The sequence below is a fragment of the Microcaecilia unicolor genome, chromosome 1, assembly GCF_901765095.1.
Source record: "Microcaecilia unicolor chromosome 1, aMicUni1.1, whole genome shotgun sequence".
In the NCBI taxonomy this organism is placed as follows: Eukaryota; Metazoa; Chordata; class Amphibia; order Gymnophiona; family Siphonopidae; genus Microcaecilia; species Microcaecilia unicolor.
In genome coordinates, this window is record NC_044031.1 from 655,533,253 (window position 1) to 655,553,838 (window position 20,586).

General features: G+C 42.2%; 1 protein-coding gene across 1 annotated transcript in view; it reads right to left on the bottom strand.

Annotated features, from left to right (window-relative positions):
- LOC115457017 (nucleoprotein TPR) overlaps positions 1–20,586 on the bottom strand; it is a 146,252-nt gene that overhangs the window by 14,852 nt on the left and 110,814 nt on the right. Inside the window, exons 24-27 of the mRNA XM_030186445.1 lie at positions 18,870–18,952; positions 17,395–17,493; positions 14,995–15,111; positions 5,532–5,684 (exon numbers count right to left, since the gene is read on the bottom strand). Of these exons, the coding sequence (XP_030042305.1) occupies positions 5,532–5,684; positions 14,995–15,111; positions 17,395–17,493; positions 18,870–18,952 (452 nt within the window). The remainder of the gene's footprint in view (positions 1–5,531; positions 5,685–14,994; positions 15,112–17,394; positions 17,494–18,869; positions 18,953–20,586) is intronic.

Consider the following 20,586-nt stretch of genomic DNA (forward strand, 5'->3'; position numbering starts at 1 on the left):
AAAAAGTATAATCTCTCATGCATTAACAATCACTCCCGCAGACAACACGCCCACATTAATTAATCCTTGCAGATTACCTAAATATAATACTCCTCACCAGAAGAATAACAACCAATTAAAAGGAAAACCTACTATATATGGTTATAAACAATTTAAAGGAAAGAAAGGACAAAATAAGACCAGATTCCAAGAGGATAGACAACTAATAAAAATTAATACATCTTCGATCCTCTCCGAATCCTACCAACCAATCCAACTGGGATATATAAATGCCAGATCTGCAGTTAATAAAACAACAGCTATAACAGATTGGATAGTATCAGACAGTCTTGATCGTCTTTTTATCAGTGAGACCTGGATTTGTGATCCCAAAGACCCAATAATTCTGGACCTATGCCCCACTGGGTACAAAATTACCCAATGGACAAGGAATGGAAAAAGAGGAGGAGGTATAGCTATAATTCACAGATCCCACTTTACTGTTACTACCATTACCAAATCTATCCTTCCCCAACTCGAAATTGCCTCAGTCAGAATTAATCATATAAATCTAATTGACCACCTTAATGTTGTCCTGTTTTACAGACCTCCAGGAAACTGGCTAGATTGTCAAACACACTTTATGGACCTTATATAGAATACAGGTATTTCAACCTCCAATCTTATTATAGTAGGGGACATTAATCTTCACATTGAAGACTCTAATTCTATCAATGTACGTGAATGTATGGATCTCTTCCTATCATGGGATCTTCACTGGTCAAATCTGGAACCTACCCATATTAAAGGACACTCACTTGACACCATCACATATAAATTCTCATCAGACCTGAATCACTTATTAACATCTACAAAATGGACAGCTGTACCATGGTCTGATCATTATAAATGAAATCTTCTCCTCCAATGGTGAAAAAATAACTCGCACCATATTAAAAAACGCCTATCCTATACCACAAGAGGTCAAATTAACCCGGTTATATTTTGGCAACAATTTTATAATGATGATTGGACAGCTCAAACGGATTCAATTCACTTTATTCAAGAATGGGACAACAGGTGTAGAAGCATTTTAGATAACATAGCACCATTACAAACTAGAACCTCATGCAGAAAAAACTCAATTCCATGGTTTAATGAAGAACTGAAAAAACTAAAAACCCAAGTTAGAAGGTGCGAACGTGCTTGGAATAAAAAGAAAGATGACTCCTCATTCAACGTTTGGAAACATCTACAAAGAAAATACAAATATACCATCAGACGAACCAAAAGAGCATATTACAAAACTAAAATTGGGCACGACTATAAGGATACACATAAGCTCTTCCAACTTGTTAGTAAACTACTAGATACCACACCGATTACCTCTAGTAGCACAGATATCCCTTCAGCAGATAATCTTGCTAATTACTTTAAAGAGAAAATTAAAAAGCTGTGGTTCATGTTATCTATTAATTCCACAGACTACATAAAATTTCTTGACTGTCTTGATCCACTTCCCGGTGAACACTCAGCAGACAGAACCTGGACTAACTTTGATATTCTCTTGGATGATTCTATCTCTCTAGCTCTTAAAAAGTTTGCTAAGTCCCACTGCAAATTAGATATCTGCCCTAACTACCTTATAAAATCAACTCCTCAACAATTTATATCTGACACCATGACACATCTGAATTATATGCTACAAAAGGGACTATTTCCAAAGGACAAAGGAAATATCTTATTCACCCCAATACCCAAGGATTCAAAGAAAAAAGCTAATGACTTAACCAATTATCGGCCAGTAGCGTCCATCCCCCTGATAACCAAATTAATGGAAGGTTTAGTGACCAAACAGCTCATAACTACTTAGATAAATTTTCTATTCTTCATAACTCTCAATCAGGATTTAGATCTTACCATAGCACTGAAACAGTATTAACTACTCTTCTTACTAAATTCAAACAAGCAATTGCAACTGGCAACAACATACTCCTACAATTTGATATGTTCAGTGCATTCCATATGGTAAGCCATAAAATATTATTAAACATTCTGGAATACTTCGGAGTTGGAGGTAACGTTCTCAATTGGTTTAGAGGTTTTTTAACTATAAGATCATACCAAGTGAAATCCAACTGGAACACGTCAGCTCTATGGATACCGGAATACGGAGTTCCCCAAGGATCTCCACTCTCCCCGACCCTCTTCAACCTAATGATGACACCCCTGGCTAAGATATTGTCCAATCAAGGCCTCAATCCGTATATACAGTGGGGGAAATAAGTATTTGATCCCTTGCTGATTTTGTAAGTTTGCCCACTGACAAAGACATGAGCAGCCCATAATTGAAGGGTAGGTTATTGGTAACAGTGAGAGATAGCACATCACAAATTAAATCCGGAAAATCACATTGTGGAAAGTATATGAATTTATTTGCATTCTGCAGAGGGAAATAAGTATTTGATCCCCCACCAACCAGTAAGAGATCTGGCCCCTACAGACCAGGTAGATGCTCCAAATCAACTCGTTACCTGCATGACAGACAGCTGTCGGCAATGGTCACCTGTATGAAAGACACCTGTCCACAGACTCAGTGAATCAGTCAGACTCTAACCTCTACAAAATGGCCAAGAGCAAGGAGCTGTCTAAGGATGTCAGGGACAAGATCATACACCTGCACAAGGCTGGAATGGGCTACAAAACCATCAGTAAGACGCTGGGCGAGAAGGAGACAACTGTTGGTGCCATAGTAAGAAAATGGAAGAAGTACAAAATGACTGTCAATCGACAAAGATCTGGGGCTCCACGCAAAATCTCACCTCGTGGGGTATCCTTGATCATGAGGAAGGTTAGAAATCAGCCTACAACTACAAGGGGGGAACTTGTCAATGATCTCAAGGCAGCTGGGACCACTGTCACCACGAAAACCATTGGTAACACATTACGACATAACGGATTGCAATCCTGCAGTGCCCGCAAGGTCCCCCTGCTCCGGAAGGCACATGTGACGGCCCGTCTGAAGTTTGCCAGTGAACACCTGGATGATGCCGAGAGTGATTGGGAGAAGGTGCTGTGGTCAGATGAGACAAAAATTGAGCTCTTTGGCATGAACTCAACTCGCCGTGTTTGGAGGAAGAGAAATGCTGCCTATGACCCAAAGAACACCGTCCCCACTGTCAAGCATGGAGGTGGAAATGTTATGTTTTGGGGGTGTTTCTCTGCTAAGGGCACAGGACTACTTCACCGCATCAATGGGAGAATGGATGGGGCCATGTACCGTACAATTCTGAGTGACAACCTCCTTCCCTCCGCCAGGGCCTTAAAAATGGGTCGTGGCTGGGTCTTCCAGCACGACAATGACCCAAAACATACAGCCAAGGCAATAAAGGAGTGGCTCAGGAAGAAGCACATTAGGGTCATGGAGTGGCCTAGCCAGTCACCAGACCTTAATCCCATTGAAAACTTATGGAGGGAGCTGAAGCTGTGAGTTGCCAAGCGACAGCTCAGAACTCTTAATGATTTAGAGATGATCTGCAAAGAGGAGTGGACCAAAATTCTTCCTGACATGTGTGCAAACCTCATCATCAACTACAGAAGACGTCTGACCGCTGTGCTTGCCAACAAGGGTTTTGCCACCAAGTATTAGGTCTTGTTTGCCAGAGGGATCAAATACTTATTTCCCTCTGCAGAATGCAAATAAATTCATATACTTTCCAAAATGTGATTTTCCGGATTTAATTTGTGATGTGCTATCTCTCACTGTTACCAATAACCTACCCTTCAATTATGGGCTGCTCATGTCTTTGTCAGTGGGCAAACTTACAAAATCAGCAAGGGATCAAATACTTATTTCCCCCACTGTATATGCAGATGATGTGACGATCTACATCCCGTTTAAACACAACCTAATGGAAATTATGGACGACATCAACCAAAGCTTCCAAATTATGCATTCATGGGTTAATGCTTTTCAAGTAAAACTTAACGCTGAAAAAACGCAATGCCTCATACTTACTTCACAACATAACACAAGCAAATTCACCTCCATAACCACACCTAACTTTTCCCTTCCTGTCTTGGACACCTTGAAGATTCTCGGAGTTATCATTGACCGAAATCTCACACTTGAAAGCCATGTGAAGAATATAACTAAGATGTTTCAGTCTATGTGGAAACTCAGAAAAATTAAACCTTTCTTCCCAAGAGGCATTTTTCAAAATATGGTACAATCTATGGTGCTAAGTCATTTAGACTATTGCAATGCGTTATATGCCGGTTGTAAAGAGCATATCATCAAGAAAGTTCACACAGCCCAGAACACCACAGCTAGACTCATATTTGGAAAGACAAAATATGAAAGTGCAAAACCCCTTAGAGAAGCTTCATTGGCTTCCAGTTAAGGAACGTACTATGTTTAAAGTCTGCACTATGATTCATAAAGTCATTCATGGAAATGCTCCGGCCTACATGTCAGACCTTATCGATTTGCCACCCAGAAATGCTAAAAGATCAGCACGCACATTCCTGGGACTTCATTTCCCTAGCTGTAAAGGTCTAAAATACAAACTAATACATGCGTCCTGCTTTTCTTACATTGGCACTCAGCTGTGGAATGCACTACCACTTGATCTGAAAACTATTCACAACTTAATCAACTTTCGAAAAACACTAAAAACTTTTCTCTTTAACAAGGCCTACCATAATAATCAACAATAGGAACTCCAATGCATTACTAATTACTTGAAAGTTTGACCGTTTTTTGATTCACTGAATTGATTATATCCAATATGTTACACTTGTTTCTCTACTTTTGATTGGCGCCTGCCATGATGTAATATTGTAAGCCACACTGAGTCTGCAAATAGGTGGGAAAATGTGGGATACAAATGCAACAAATAAATAAATAATGTGCTAACACTTTAACGCCCACTCACCGTCCATGCCATGCCCTGATAGAAAATTTTTGAAAAATTCAGTAACATGCGATTTAACATACGGAAACAAGCAAACCCTTTAATGCAGTCACGCAGTAGTTTGTCCCACGCATTAACCTTTTACTAAGCTGTGCTGAAGAATGGCCTGTGTTAGTGTAGGCACATATTTTGGGCACGCTCAGATCCATTTTTCAGCGCACCTGTAAAAAAAATGCCTTTGTTTTTTTGGCCAAAAATGGACATGCGGCTAAATAAAAATTGGTGTGCGTCCAATTTGGGTCTGAGCCCTTACCACCACCCATTCACTTAGCAGTAAGGTCTCACATGTTAACCAGGCGGTAATCATCTATGCATGTACAATGTCGATTACCGCCCGGTTAGTGCAGCGCTGGAAAATAAAATATATTTTCCGGTGTGTGTAGCGGATGCACATAAAAAATGAAATTACAGCCCGGACCACATGGTAGCCAGTTGGTAGTTCCAAATTGACGTGCATTGTGCACGCATAGGCGCCAACGCGGCATAGTAAAAGGACCCCTAAGTCCTTAAAGCCTTTATTAGAAAGAACCCTAAGTCTATAAGCACTCTACTATTAAAGTGGTCAAACTCTAGTACCATTTCCATCCTCTCTCCAAGCTGCAATCGGAGGTTCTGCACTTCTCTTTCATCCACAGTACTTTGCAATTCAAGGCTTTCTTGCAGACGCTGCCTCTCTTCTTGAAGCTCCTCCTGCTCCTTTTCTTGAGATTTGATGGCTTCTAGCACATTCTGCAAAGGTGATGGAAAGCAGACCCCAAATCAGATATGATGCATATTGAAAATGACTCTATTACTCCCACTGTCAAGAGTTTGTAGCTTCAGTGTTTGTCATCAGGAGAGTGCAGAAGAGGGGAGAGGCAGTTTTAAAGAAGCACTTCCTTAATTGCTATGTTTTACTCTTTTACATTTTCTATGTTGCTTGCCCCATAGAAACACGCTGAGAATTGTTTTTCACTGGAATTTTTCCATGCCAAATTTGGTCAAATTTGAATAAATTTGCAGCTAGTTATTTTGCTCCAGAAAGACATTCTTGACACCTTATATGCAATTCTTTTTAACTACTTTTGGGTTGGAAAGAATAAAAATAAACCAGTCAATATTCAGCTTGCAGTAGTCATTGAGCTCCATTTTGAGAAAGGAGTCATGATGGACAGGAGCAAGTTGGCATAGCTCCTGCCCACAGGATCCCCTAGACCACCAGGGATGGCAAAAGTAGGTCCGGGGGGGGGGGGGGGGTCTATGGGACTTGAGGGGTAGGAGAGCCTGGTCTGGGGCTTACTGTATTCATGGATGGGGGAGGGAGGGGGCGGCAGAGGGAGGGGGCACCAGAAATCCCTCAGGTCATTACCCGGGAGCTAACTAAGTAACAGCTGATATTCAGACCAGTGCTCGGTTTGATCCGTGGATAAGTTAGAACAGCTTTTTTGCTGTCCTAATTTTATCTGCTTACTTAACCAGTTAGCAGTCTGAATGTCACCATTAACTGGTTAAGACTCCAGCCCGGCACTATCCAGACAATGCGGGGCGTGCTTAGAACTTTCTGGTTAAATGCCACTGAATATCAACCAATACACAGACTCATTTGTTTTAAGTGGGCAGGAGGCTCCCCTGCCCAGTTAAACCACTTTGAATATCCGGATGAAAGAACAGACATAAACTATTAGTATAATGAAGTAAAAATAACTTGTTAAATGTCACCTGGCTCATGTCAGCAACAAAGTACTATGGGGTCACTTTTCAAATGCAAGACATACTAAAGCGTTCCACGTTATTTTTGCCATGTGTGCATGCTAACAAGCACTAAGGGACACTTTTACTAAGCCACGTTAAAAAGTGGCCGGCGCTGTGTTTAGCATATGGGTTTCCCGCGCACTGCAGCCACTTTTAGTGCGGATGTAAAATGGCTACACTTCTGTTTGTGCCATTAAAGGCCACGTGCTAATTTACAAATTAGAGTCTGGCTATTACAGTGTGAGCCTTTACCATCACCTAGTTTGTAGGTGCTATGGGCTCCCGCGCTAATTGGGCAGCATGTGGCAATGCACCCGCGCTACCCAATTAGCGCAGGGTACGCCTACTCTCTGCCCACAGATATACCTCCCAAGTCAAAAAATAGAAACTATTTTTTTTTAGCATGGGATTAGCGTGTGCTGATCTGCACACTACTGCAGGACACAGCCTTTTCTAGAATGCATGTAGCATCACCAAAACAGCATGTACATTTAGCAACACATACAACATGAGAAGCCACTCAAAATAAAATGTACTTAAAAAAAAGAATCGCATAACCATGGAGTTTGCATGGGTAGGTAGAGCTAAATGCACACAAAAAAATATAATTTTGCTGCTTATGGACTAGATTCTATAATGACGCTGAGAAATTGCCATGAAAAATTTAAGTGCTGAGCGCTATTCTTTATAAAATAGCAGCTAAGCGCATAAATGGTACCTACTACTACTACTTATCATTCCTATAGCGCTACTAGATGTACGCAGCGCTGTACACTTGAAGCCTAACTTTACAGATTATATATACAAATTCTCATTATTACATGAATCACAGTCAGGTTTCCGCCCCCTCCACAGCACTGAAACAGTACTACTCACTCTCCTAGCCAAATTCAAGCAGGAAATAGCAATAGGCAAAAACATCCTTCTCCTCCAATTCGACATGTCTAGTGCTTTCGACATGGTAAATCACAATATATTAATAAGATTATTAGATAACTTCGGGATTGGTGGAAACATACTTAACTGGATCAAGGGCTTCCTAACTACAAAAACCTACCAAGTAAAATCAAACTCTAGCATATCATCACCATGGAAAGCAGACTGTGGAGTTCCACAAGGATCACCACTATCACCAATCCTCTTCAACCTAATGATGACCCCACTAGCCAAGTCCTTATCCACCCTAGGCCTCAACCTGTTCATATATGCAGACGATGTCATAATATACATTCCGTACCAATCCAAACTGACTGAAATCACCAATGAAATCAAACTCAGCTTAAACATCATGGAATCATGGGCAAATGCATTTAGCTAAATCTCAATAAAGAAAAAACACATTGTCTCATCCTCTCATCCCAACACAACACGGACAACCCCACAACTATCAACATCCTAGACTACACCCTTCCTATCTCAGACAGCCTGAAAATCCTTGACGTTACAATAGACCGTAACTTAATGCTAGAGAGCCAAGTGGCATCCACAACAAAGAAAATGTTCCACTCAATGTGGAAACTCAAACACCTGAAACAATTCTTCCTGTAGGATACATTTCGCAACCTGGTACAATCAATGGTACTAAGCCACTTAGATTACTGCAATGGAATTTAAGCGGGATGCAAGGAACAGACCTTAAAGAAGCTTTAGACCGCACAGAACACTGCAGCTAGGCTTATATTTGGAAAAATGCGATTTGAAAGCGTAAAACCCCTCCGCGAAAAACTACACTGGCTCCCAATCAAAGAACGCATTACCTTCAAAATCTGTACCATGGTTCACAAAATAATCTACGGTGAAGCCCCTGCATACATGACAGACTTGATTGACTTACCAACTAGAAACACATCAAAATCAACACGAACATATCTAAATCTGCACTACCCTAGCTGCAAAGGCCTCAAATACAAATCAACTTACGCATCCAGCTTTTCCTACATAAGCACACAACTCTGGAACACATTACCAAAAGCCTTGAAAATGACGCACGACCACCTCCGGAAATCACTAAAAACTAACCTATTCAAAAAAGCATACCCTGCCGATCCAACCTAAATGCCTGATCTCTGCGACACAACAAAATTAAAGTACGTAATGGACATAACTCAAATCTTCAGCTGTACGTTTCCCTAAATGTGACTGTGCCACATGAACTTTATCCTACCACAACATCACTTTGTATTTGCTCTCACCGGAGCCGGCAAACGCCTTCCGGTACTATGTAAGCCACATTGAGCCTACAAATATATGGGAAAATGTGGGATACAAATGTAACAAATAAATAAATAACTTAAGGCGCTGGCAATTATGCATGCTGAAAAAGCAGATGTAAATACCAGTGCTTAAATTAGGCGTTGATCAAGTCTATTCTGTAACAATGCATGTAGATGCTGGGAATGACCTCCCCTCCCCCCGCAGAACACCTCCGGCCACGCTTTCTTGAATTTATGCACGATATACATTGTTATAGAATACGATGCATGCATAAATCACAATTATGGCCAATTAATGCCAATATTTGGTTGTTTACATCCAATTACTGGCACTGACTGGGTCATTAATCAATTAATTTGCACTCACAAATTGCCAATGCATGCTAATTTGCATGCAGAAATTTAGTAGCCATATATAGAATCCGGGGGTGCATGTGTAAGTGGTGCCATCTGTATATAAAAGTGACAGATTTTGTAATTACAAGACTGCAGGGAGCCATCTTCTAAAACTCAAGTTTTTTACAATTTGAATGCCAGAGAAGTAAGCACAATTTTTCCTTCAAGCAGTCCTCCAAATCTGAGGTCTACAGGAGATGTTAGCTGAAAAATATATGCCGACTCAAAGCAAATGTACGTGCTGACAGAGAGATTTTCTGGGTTATGTATTGGCCAGGGCAGCCGAAGGACACAGCCGGGACTGGGCAAGACCGCCCTCCCCCCCCCCCCCCCCCACACACACACACACACATTCGGGACGCCACCCCCACCCCTTACCTTCCTTAGTCTGTCGTGTCCTGTTTCTGTGTGCCGGAGTCCAGATGACTGTATTAATGCAATAACTTGGATACCCGGGTTATTGCTTTAATGAAATCATCCGGGTCCCAGCACACATGAGCAGCAGGAGAGAGACGGACAGACCCTGAATCAAGAAGAAGCTGGATGACGACAGGTCCCCCCTTGGAGGCCAGGCCTGGGGAATTTTGCCTCCTCTCCCTTCGGTGGCCCTAGTATTGCCAATCTAAAATATGGAATATGAGTACACTTTTAAGGACTGGCAAAAAACACATCTAGAACACACTCCCTGTAAACCTCAGTGTGCCGCATACTTTTATTAGTATTGCTTTTTTTCTAAAAACTTGTATGCAACAGTTAAGGTACCTTCTAGTCAAGCTATATGTTTCAATGAATCCTTCATTATCTCCTCAGACCCTTGCTGAATTCTTTCACAACAAGGTTCAAAAGATAAACCTTGCTTTCTCTACCTCACCACCTCTCCCTCCACTAGTCCGTTCCCCTCTCTCTCCTTCCCTTCATTCCCTTTCCTCCTTTCCTGAAGTTACTATTGAGGAAACTACACTTCTCCTTTCTTCCTCAAAATGTACCACCTGTTCCTCTGATCCCATTCCCACCCACCTTCTTAATGCCATCTCTCCTGCTCTTATTCCTTTTATCTGTCACATTCTCAACCTCTCACTTTCCACTGCGACTGTCCCTGCTGCCTTTAAACATGCTGTGGTCACACCTCTCCTTAAGAAGCCTTCACTCGACCCTACTTGTCCCTCTAATTACCGACCCATCTCCCTCCTTCCTTTTCTCTCCAAATTACTTGAGCGTGCTGTTCACCGCCGCTGCCTTGATTTTCTCTCCTCACATGCTATTCTTGACCCACTACAATCTGGTTTTCGCCCTCTCCACTCAACTGAAACTGCACTTACTAAAGTCTCCAATGACCTATTACTGGCTAAATCCACAGGTCTCTATTCCATCCTCATTCTTCTTGATCTTTCCGCTGCTTTTGACACTGTCGATCACAGCATACTTCTCGATACCCTATCCTCACTTGGATTCCAGGGCTCTGTCCTTTCCTGGTTCTCTTCCTACCTCTCCCTCCGCACCTTTAGTGTTCACTCTGGTGGATCCTCTTCTACTTCTATCCCTCTGCCTGTCGGCGTACCTCAGGGTTCTGTTCTTGGTCCCCTCCTCTTTTCTATCTACACTTCTTCCCTTGGTTCATTAATCTCAACCCATGGCTTTTCCTACCATCTCTATGCTGATGACTCCCAAATCTACCTTTCTACCCCTGATATCTCACCTTGCATCCAAACCAAAGTTTCAGCGTGCTTGTCTGACATTGCTGTCTGGATGTCTCAATGCCACCTGAAATTAAATATGACCAAAACCGAGCTTCTCATTTTCCCCCCCAAACCCACCTCCCTGCTCCCCCCGTTTTCTATTTCTGTTGATGGCTCTCTCATTCTCCCTGTCTCCTCAGCTCGAAACCTTGGGGTCATCTTTGACTCTTCTCTCTCCTTCTCTGCTCATATCCAGCAGATTGCCAAGACCTGTCGTTTCTTTCTTTACAACATCCGTAAAATCCGCCCCTTTCTTTCCGATCACTCTACCAAAACCCTCATCCACACCCTTGTCACCTCTCATTTAGACTACTGCAATCTGCTTCTTGCTGGCCTCCCACTTAGTCACCTCTCCCCTCTCCAGTCGGTTCAAAACTCTGCTGCCCGTCTCGTCTTCCGTCAGGGTCGTTTTACTCATACTACACCTCTCCTCAAGACCCTTCACTGGCTCTCCACACTCATCCTTCCCTACACCCCTTCCCGTGCACTCTGCTCAATGGATAAATCCTTCTTATCTGTTCCCTTCTCCACTACTGCCAACTCCAGACTTCGCGCCTTCTGTCTCGCTGCACCCTACGCCTGGAATAAACTTCCTGAGTCCCTACGTCTTGCCCCATCCTTGGCCACCTTTAAATCTAGACTGAAAGCCCACCTCTTTAACATTGCTTTTGACTCATAACCACTTGTATTCACTCGCCTCCACCTACCCTACTCTCTTCCTTCCCGTTCACATTAATTGATTTGATTTGCTTACTTTATTTATTTTTTGTCTATTAGATTGTAAGCTCTTTGAGCAGGGACTGTCTTTCTTCTATGTTTGTGCAGCGCTGCGTATGCCTTGTAGCGCTATAGAAATGCTAAATAGTAGTAAAATGCTAAATAGTAAATAACAGAAGCTGCAACAGCTTCTGTATGGTGCATAAACATGACACATCTTTTTGCAAATGTTAACTTATAATTGCTATTCATTTGCTGATTTTAACTGATTGAAAATATGAATATGTTAGGTGCAAATGTTTGAATACCTTTCTAGTAGATTCTTTACTATCTTTTATTAAAAGCAGTTAATAAGGCCCATGAGGCCTTCAAATAGTCATGTGAACACAATTTTCTGCTTGAAAAATACTCTCAACACTTGTCACATCTCAGATTGTGCTGTGCTCTGTCTTCTTTCAAAAACTATGGACTTTTCTAAGTATCTGTCTGAGCATTTGAAAATGAAGATAATCCATTCCTACAAAGCCCAGAAGGATATAAAAATACCTAAATGCTTCCAGTGAGCAAGGTCAACTGTCAGATAAAACTTAAGAAATGGAAGTTGCATGGACTTCTGTTGGCTGCTGCTGCTGCCCTCACAAATGCAGCACTTTTGCCAGGCAGCTCTCCTTCCCGCTCTCGGCTCCCTGACCAGCACAGCCCTCCCCCCGTGTTTTAACCTTTAACTTTCTGTTGCAGTGACGCCGATGTCAATGAAGAAAAAGGCACTACAGGCTCGTCTCTGGCTCCAGCTTCTCCCTTCTCTCTTCACACAGTGTCCTGCCCTCGTGGAAACAGGAAATGCATCATCGTGAGGGCGGGGCACTGTGTGAAGAGAGAATAGAGAAGCTGGAGCCGGAGACGAGCCTGTAGTGCCTTTTTCTTCACTGACATCAGCATCGTTGCAACCGTCAAAAGAGGATTCTACCTGCCTTGTGAGTGACAGGCAAGTACAGTCTCCATTATATCACCTTTCAAGCTGGATCTAACTTAGAAGTAGGGACTCCAGAATTTTCCTCTCTCTCTAGACACAGGGTACACATCTGAGACTCATGATCTCTAGCTTTATCCTTGCTTCCCCACCACTAATGATGTTCTTTGTTTGCTGAATACATATATCTCTACTACCTCCAATAGGTGACAGCTCAACATATCCACCACTGTCTCCATGCATTGCCACTTAGTACTTTTTCCTCATATCACATTCTTAGCAACTGTGCCACTGTTCTTCTTTCTCCTTTTCCTCATCTTCTCTGGTTTGTTATGATATGCTTTGGATTTTGATTTCTATTAATGGTGGGCCAAAAAGTCAAATTCCATATTGTTGATGGTCTGCATTTTCCGTATGGTGGTATATTGCTACTACTACTACTACCAGGGGCGTATCTGAGGTTCGGCGGAGGGGGGGCAGGGGCTAGAGTGAGGAGGCACATTATAGCCCCCCCGGCCGCTGCCCCCCCTACCGCTGTCAACCCTCCCCTACCACCGTCAGCCCTCCCCCGCCTACCGCCGTCACCTACCCCCGCTGAAGTCCGCTTCCTCCAGTCCGGTGCCTTTAAAAGTATTACTTCAGCTGGTGGGGAACCCCCAACCCCCGCCAGCCCAGCCGAGGTCTTGTTTTAAGAAGTTCTTCCATCCTCATGCTATTGAAAACTGCCTGCCTGCATCCCTTCCAGTTTCGGACTGAGTCTGACATCGCAGCACGTTGACGTCCTGCACGTACAGCGTGCTGCGACGTCAGACTCAGTCCGAAACTGGAAGGGATGCAGGCAGGCAGTTTTCAATAGCACGAGGATGGAAGAACTTCTTAAAACAAGACCTTGGCTGGGCTGGCGGGGGTTGGGGGTTCCCAGCCAGCTGAAGTAATACTTTTAAAGGCACCGGACTGGAGGAAGCGGACCTCGGCGGGGGTAGGTGACGGCGGTAGGCGGGGGAGGGCTGACGGCGGTAGGGGAGGGTTGACAGCGAAGGGGGGGGTCCAGGGCGAAATCTGCGGGGGCCCAGGCCCCTGTGGCCCCACGCAGATATGCCCCTGACTACTACTACTTATCATTTCTAAAGCGCTAATAGACATACGCAGCGCTGGTGTATTAGGGTCTGCCCAGTGTAATATTTATGGTACAGTACGGTTCTGAATGTGTTTTTGCACAAAGTTGTGCATAGTGTTTTGCAGTTGAGCAATTGTGGTTAGTATATGCTTTGAGCAACCACTTTATTCTTTGACATATGATACATATCTAATATCTAAATTTAATAAAAGGTATTCATTGTGATTATTTTATTTTTACTTATTTTTTTTTCTGTGTGTTGTCAGACAATTATGGATGTAACCCCCACCCCTGGCCCCACCCCTAACCCCGCCCCCTTTAGCCTCCCCAAACAGTTGGGCCACCGACCGCCTATGAGAATGACCTTCCACAGTTCCCATGCTGAAGTATTATTGGAAATCTGTGGAGCAATCTCAAATATGTAGTACATGCAAGGAGACCTGATTATTTCTGAGCTAAAAGCAAGCATAGAAAGACTGGTTACAGGAAACAGGAAATGTTTAGGAGTTGTTATTTCTGCCAAAGGAAGTGCTACAAAATACTAACTGAAAGGAGGTCCAAACTTTAGCACCTGTCATTCACTGTTTTATTATCTTGAGTCTGTAAAAAACTGCAAATACATAATAATTATGCATTCAAATTTGCCAAAAGATGTCATGTTTAACTGTATCATATGGCGGATGTCTCAGCTTCAGTTCACCTAGGGGATTTTTTTACTAAAGATTAGCGGATGTTATCTGCAGCAGGACCCATAAGAATAAAATGGGTCTTGGGGAAGATAACATGTGCTAATCTTAAGTAAAAGAACTCTTTCGGAATTTATTGAACTATACAATTTGACGGGGTGTCTAAACTTTTGTGTACAGGTGTATGTGCATCCTAATTTACGTGTGCAAATGATGCCAAAATCGTTTTTTTTTTTTTTGTAATGCCTCCTCTAGCAGCAGTGCCTCCTACTTGCTGCAGAATGAGGATGTGTTGTCAGGAAGAAAAATAAAAGGGCCTTGTTTTGATTTCTCTGGATCAACCACTATCACTACCCAGCTTCTGTCCCCTATTCCATTTCCAGAGAAGCTGAAAAAGGAGTGCAAGGAAAAATCCAGACATCTCCATCTTCCTCCCTTTCTATGCACCTGAAACAGAGGGGCCTTAATGTTACCTTAACCACTCGGGATTTTTTCATCCATTCTTCTGTAGAAGATTCTCTCTTCTGCTTGGATGGCAGCCTGTTGTATGCTTTTGTCAGCTGCTGCTTCTCTTTAAACAAGCTCTTCAGCTGGCAAAAAAAAGCACAAGATTAGTCCCTGGTAAACATTAGCACTGCGAACAGACCTAGCTCTGGCGACAAATGCAGCCAGGAATTTCATCATCCACAACCTGTTTAATGCCTGGTTTCCCTTCTACTACTGCTACTACTACTTATCATTTCTATACCTCTACTAGACATATGTAGCGCTGTACACTGGACATAAAGAGACAGTCCCTGCTCAACAGAGCTTACAATCTAATTAGGACAGACAAACAGGACAAATAAGAGATAAGGGAATTACTACCAAGGTGAGACTGATAAAACATGGGTACTGAACAAGTGAGCAAGAGTTAGCAGTTATAAGCAGCATCCCTTGAGAAAAGGAAACACACAGACCTCCCTTTTAAGGGTGTACACAGAAAAGTGGTCCTTTTTGTTTTTGCTTTTGTTTCAGGAGATTCTTCTTATACTGAATTTGTTTATTTCCCATTACATTTGTGGTTTATGTTGTTTCATTTATTCGAAAAACAAAATAAATGAAGGAAAAACATGGACAAAGTTTAAAATGTTGCTGGATCTAACTTTTCCTCCTTGCCAACTGACATGCGCAAAACTTTTGAAAAAGTCCACCAACACCTTTCCCCATAACCAGAGTCCAGAGAGGCTGATAACTTGCCAGTCACATACACACAAGGACTAAGATTGGCTGCACATACAGCACAATGACACACTCATCACACATAATATAGCTGAGATCGTTGCACCTTTTCTAACTGCACAAATCAGGGGTGTAGCCAGACCTCATTGTGGGAGGGGGCCAGACCTTGAGGTGGGGGGGCACATTTTATTTTGTCACCCCCCCACCTCCCCCCCCCCCCCCCACTGCCTTGCCGCTCCTCCCCCCACCGCCCTGCTGCACCCCACAGCAGCAAATACTTTGGCTGGCGGGGGTCCCTAACCCCTGCCAGATGAAGCCCTATCCAGTGCTGGTCTCTGGTGCCGCCACGTTCCCTGCCCTGCTCTCTATTCCTCCTCATGCCCTGCATGCTCCTTTAAGTGCAACTGAGCATGCTCAATTTCACTAAAAGGAGGTATGCAGGACATGAGGAGGAAGAGAGAGCAGGGCAGGGAACACAGCGATGCTGGAGACCGACGCTGGACAAGGTTCCAGCTGGTGGGGGTTGGGGACCATCGCCAGAAAAACCAGGGGTCCAGACAAAATTTGGGGGAGCCCAGGCCTCCGTGGCCCCACTTAGCTAGGCCACTGCTGCACATACATTTTCCTCATCTATCTCAACTCCTGCTATCCCATTTTATTTTTCTATATTTCCCACCTCCTTTTCCTCTCTATTATGATGTTTTAATATGTATAGCATGTCTCTAATTATATATCAATGTTTTACTATGCTGAGGTATGGAGGGAAAGCAAAGCTCCAGTTTACGTTCCGTGGGAACCCCACAGGACCCAGGTCCATCCAGCAGATAACTCGAACTAAGCTTTAGTAAAAGAACCCCCTTATTTTTTTAGAGTGGCATTTGGGGTTCATCTGGCTGTTGAGGGGAGTGCACTGCAAAATCTGCAAAATATATTAAGATTTAGACTCTGTATTACAGGTGTTGGATTGACTGGGTCTTGGATGTGTGATGTATCTTTTCTATTTGAAGTTTGTGGAGTTCCTTTCCGTTATTTTATTATTGATTATTTTTATTGTAAATTGCTATGTACTATAAAGATTTAGTGGTATATCAAGTTTTAATAAAACATAAATTTAACTGGACAGTAGCAATATTCAGTTGGCCTATTCAGATAACTCATCTGGATAACTCAGGACAGCCTTCTATCTAAGAAGCCTTCTAACTGTGGCTAAGTTACCTGGATAGCACAGTGAATATTGCTACTATTCAGATAATTTCCAGAACTTCCCTGGCTCTGCCTCATTCCATCCTGATCCTATCTGCATAGTGCCGAAGTGGTCTATTAAGGATCATCAGGGCACTATCCAAACAGTCCTCTGAATATTTCAGCCAGCAGCACTTATCTGGATATCAGGTGCTGTTATTTGGATATGGTAAGTGCTTTCGAATATTGATATACCTAGTATATCTTAAAGTAACTCTTCTTGAGCTACTTCTGCAAAGGTGTATGCTAAATCTAATGAGAAAAGAGAGGTGATATTGTCTCACCTCTACCTTCCTATCCTCACTGCCCCAAGATAGATCATGTTTTGGCCCACACAGATGTGACTCATGTAACCACCCAGTGTGCAATGCTTCAAATGGCATTGGAGAGAGAAGAGGGAACACTCTCACCTGCTCTGTTACCAGCTGATGTTGCCTTTTCATACGCTCATTGTCTGTCTGGAGGCTTTGGGTAACTCGGGCATCCAAATCCACTCTTTTAGTCAGACCCTGAAAGGTGCAGATGAAGCTCATTAGTACACCCAAAGCTGAAATAAACCGCACCTACGCCCACAGTCCGCAGCACAGACTCATAAAAGCAACAACTCCTAGGGGAAACACAGTAACCAAACTTTTACTTTCCAAGCTCTGAGTGATTAGAAATTACATGAATCAGACAGATGGAACTGAGAGCATCATTCTTTATTTTAGTTACATGTTCTTGAAGTAGGATTAGCAAATTCATGTGTTAAAATGAAATAAGAACATAAGCATTGCCATTCTAGGCCAGACCGAAGGTCCATCAAGCCCAGTAACCTGCTTCCAACAGTGGCCAGATGTATAAGTGCTTTTTGATGATGTCCAATAATGCATTTTTACAGGATTAGGCAGGATGGTGTGGAACCAATCATGATAGGTCTGAATTTAATTATCAAAATCTTGGGTGGGGAAGGTAGGGACCTGAAATTAATAGAGAAGGGGTACAAGGCTGAAGATTTAACTTGAGCACCTACTCTATTGATTACAACGGTATAAGCAAAATCATTATTACATTAAGCTGTTCCTCTGCAAAGCCCTTGAGAAGCACGCTATTAGCAGTGTTCCATAATACACCCACACATCTTATGAGTTCTGGTTATAGCAGTATGAACGACATTAACTGCAAGGACCGATAGGGCATCACAGTGTGAAAAGTGATCTGTGTTTTTAAAACATGGTTTCTTCTAGAAACTGAAAGAGTATACCTTCTAATTCTATAAAAGTTGCTAAAAGTTATGCATGCAAGTTTGGACACGCGCCCAATATACGTGCGCAATTTAATTGAATAATGAGCAAATTAGTGCCAATAAATGGCTTTTTAACAAACAATTCTTGGCACTAGAGCTAATTGAATAATGAGTGCCAATAAATGACTTTAACAAGCAATTATTGGCACTAATTAGAGTTAATTGAAATGTACACGTGTAAATTTAGGTACAGAATCCATGCCTAAATTTTATGCGGAAAGCAAGAAAGGGGTGTGTGGAAATGGGAGGGTCATGGGCAGGTCATGGGTAGACTGGGAATGTTCCTTTAAGTTACGCGTGTAGTTAGAGAAGAAGGGCATCTGCGCCTAAATTTACGGGTATTTGCACCACATTTTAGTTGATGCAAATGGCCACGCCTTAAGTTAGGTGCTATTTCCAGGCATAAGTGCTATTCTATAAACTGCGCCTAATTTTAACTGCATTTTGTAGAATAGCTTTTTTGTGGTGCCTTATATAGAATGTATCCCATAGTTTACAAATTTACTCACACATAGTTAAATGCCCATGGGGGCACATATTGTCACATGTGCCACCACATGTGTCATTTTGCCATGGATGTACTGTTATGTATTCACTTACCTTTAAGAGTTCTTGCAGTTGATACAGCACAGATAAAACCTGATTCTGCTCCTCCTGTCGCTCTACATTTTTTCCTGTACAGTCTAAAGAAAAATGCACCTCAGAAACAAATCAGCAACTAAAATGTAATCTAAAACAATACATTCTCTTTCCACAACTCTTGTTTTCCTCCAAAGAGCCACTGTGCACTCAACCAGATAATCCCAACACCTTTCTTATCAGACATAGCATAGACAGAGTATGATAGGCCACTGTTTATGTCTTCCACCTATGATAATTTTACCTACATTTTATAGTGTCATGAAAGAGTGATGTCTTATAACAGTATATGACCTGAAAGAGTTGTGTCATATGACCTGAAAGAGTTGATAATGCTGACCCTCCAAGATCTGACACATTAAAAGTTGGAGCATTGGTTCATCGCAAATGTTACACACACAAGACTTGGAAGGATCCTGTTTACATTGGACCCTTCCGCATTGAGGTATTATTTGCCACCGCAGGAAAATTGCAAGATCACACTTCCTGGGTACATCTTAAAGACATAAGGACTTTCCAACCTCTCCAGAATCAGGACATTACTAACGATATTGATTCAACTGTAGATGGATGCTCGTGAATGTACCCTCAATATTTTTGGACTTGCTTTCCTGTGTACTTTTTGTTTTAGCATTTATCTTGATGATTCTTGAAAAATACTGCATTATTTTTTGTGACTAATATTGATAATTATAAGGATGTATAACTATATGTTTATTTGTTTTGTTATCTTTGTTAAAGTCTGTCGATTACAAGTTGCCAATTCCCAGGATGTTGTTGACAGCCCTAACAATTTAGATCCCCAGGAGGTGGATAGATACTACGCTTATGGGCACTATCCAGTTAAGACTACCATAAAATTTAATGTAATCGATGAGACAGTTACGCTGAATTAGATGTTTGCAGTATAGCCTCTTGTGGATCTTTAGAGTGGCAGAGATGGTATCCTAAATTCTGTGTTAATCTGTGTGCTTATACTGAAATGAGTACTTATGCATCTCCTTGTACACAATGGTCAAATGTATGGTGGTACACTGGACCCAATTATTCAACCACTGGACATTATGCTTGGCATAATCCCCTACGTACAAATATCACCATTGTTCGACAATCGATTGACCCCAAAACCTGTGAAATAGGGAAGTGCAATCCTGTGCTCATCACCTTTAAGGGGATGTATAAGGCAATGAACCGCACATTTGGCATAGGAATAGATACTACTAACACGGATCCTATTGGCCGCGTTTGCATTACAGTCACCTCTCCTTCACCACCCAATACTAACCAGAATAATCGCTTGGTACCCCAAACCACTGAAACAAAAATCCCCATCAGGGTTCACAACGTAACCAGCTTAAAAGAAACTTTTGCTTTTGAAACTGGTTATGGTGACACGAATTTGTGGATGGATTGGATATGGTTTGAATTTGTCTGATTGTTATGTCTGCTCCTCCTCTCGCTCCAAGCCATTGGCTGTTTCCTTTCCTTTGAATTTTATGAATGATTATAATGGAACTATATGCATGCTAAAATTACTTCAAGGTAGCAAAACTAATGAAGTATCTTGTCTTTCCCTTAGTCTATTATTTCCTGAATTACCTAAGGGTGCGAGGGTACCTCCAGTGTTTATGACACTTGCACAAGGTGACAATATTTGAAACTTGTTTACAAAGGGCAG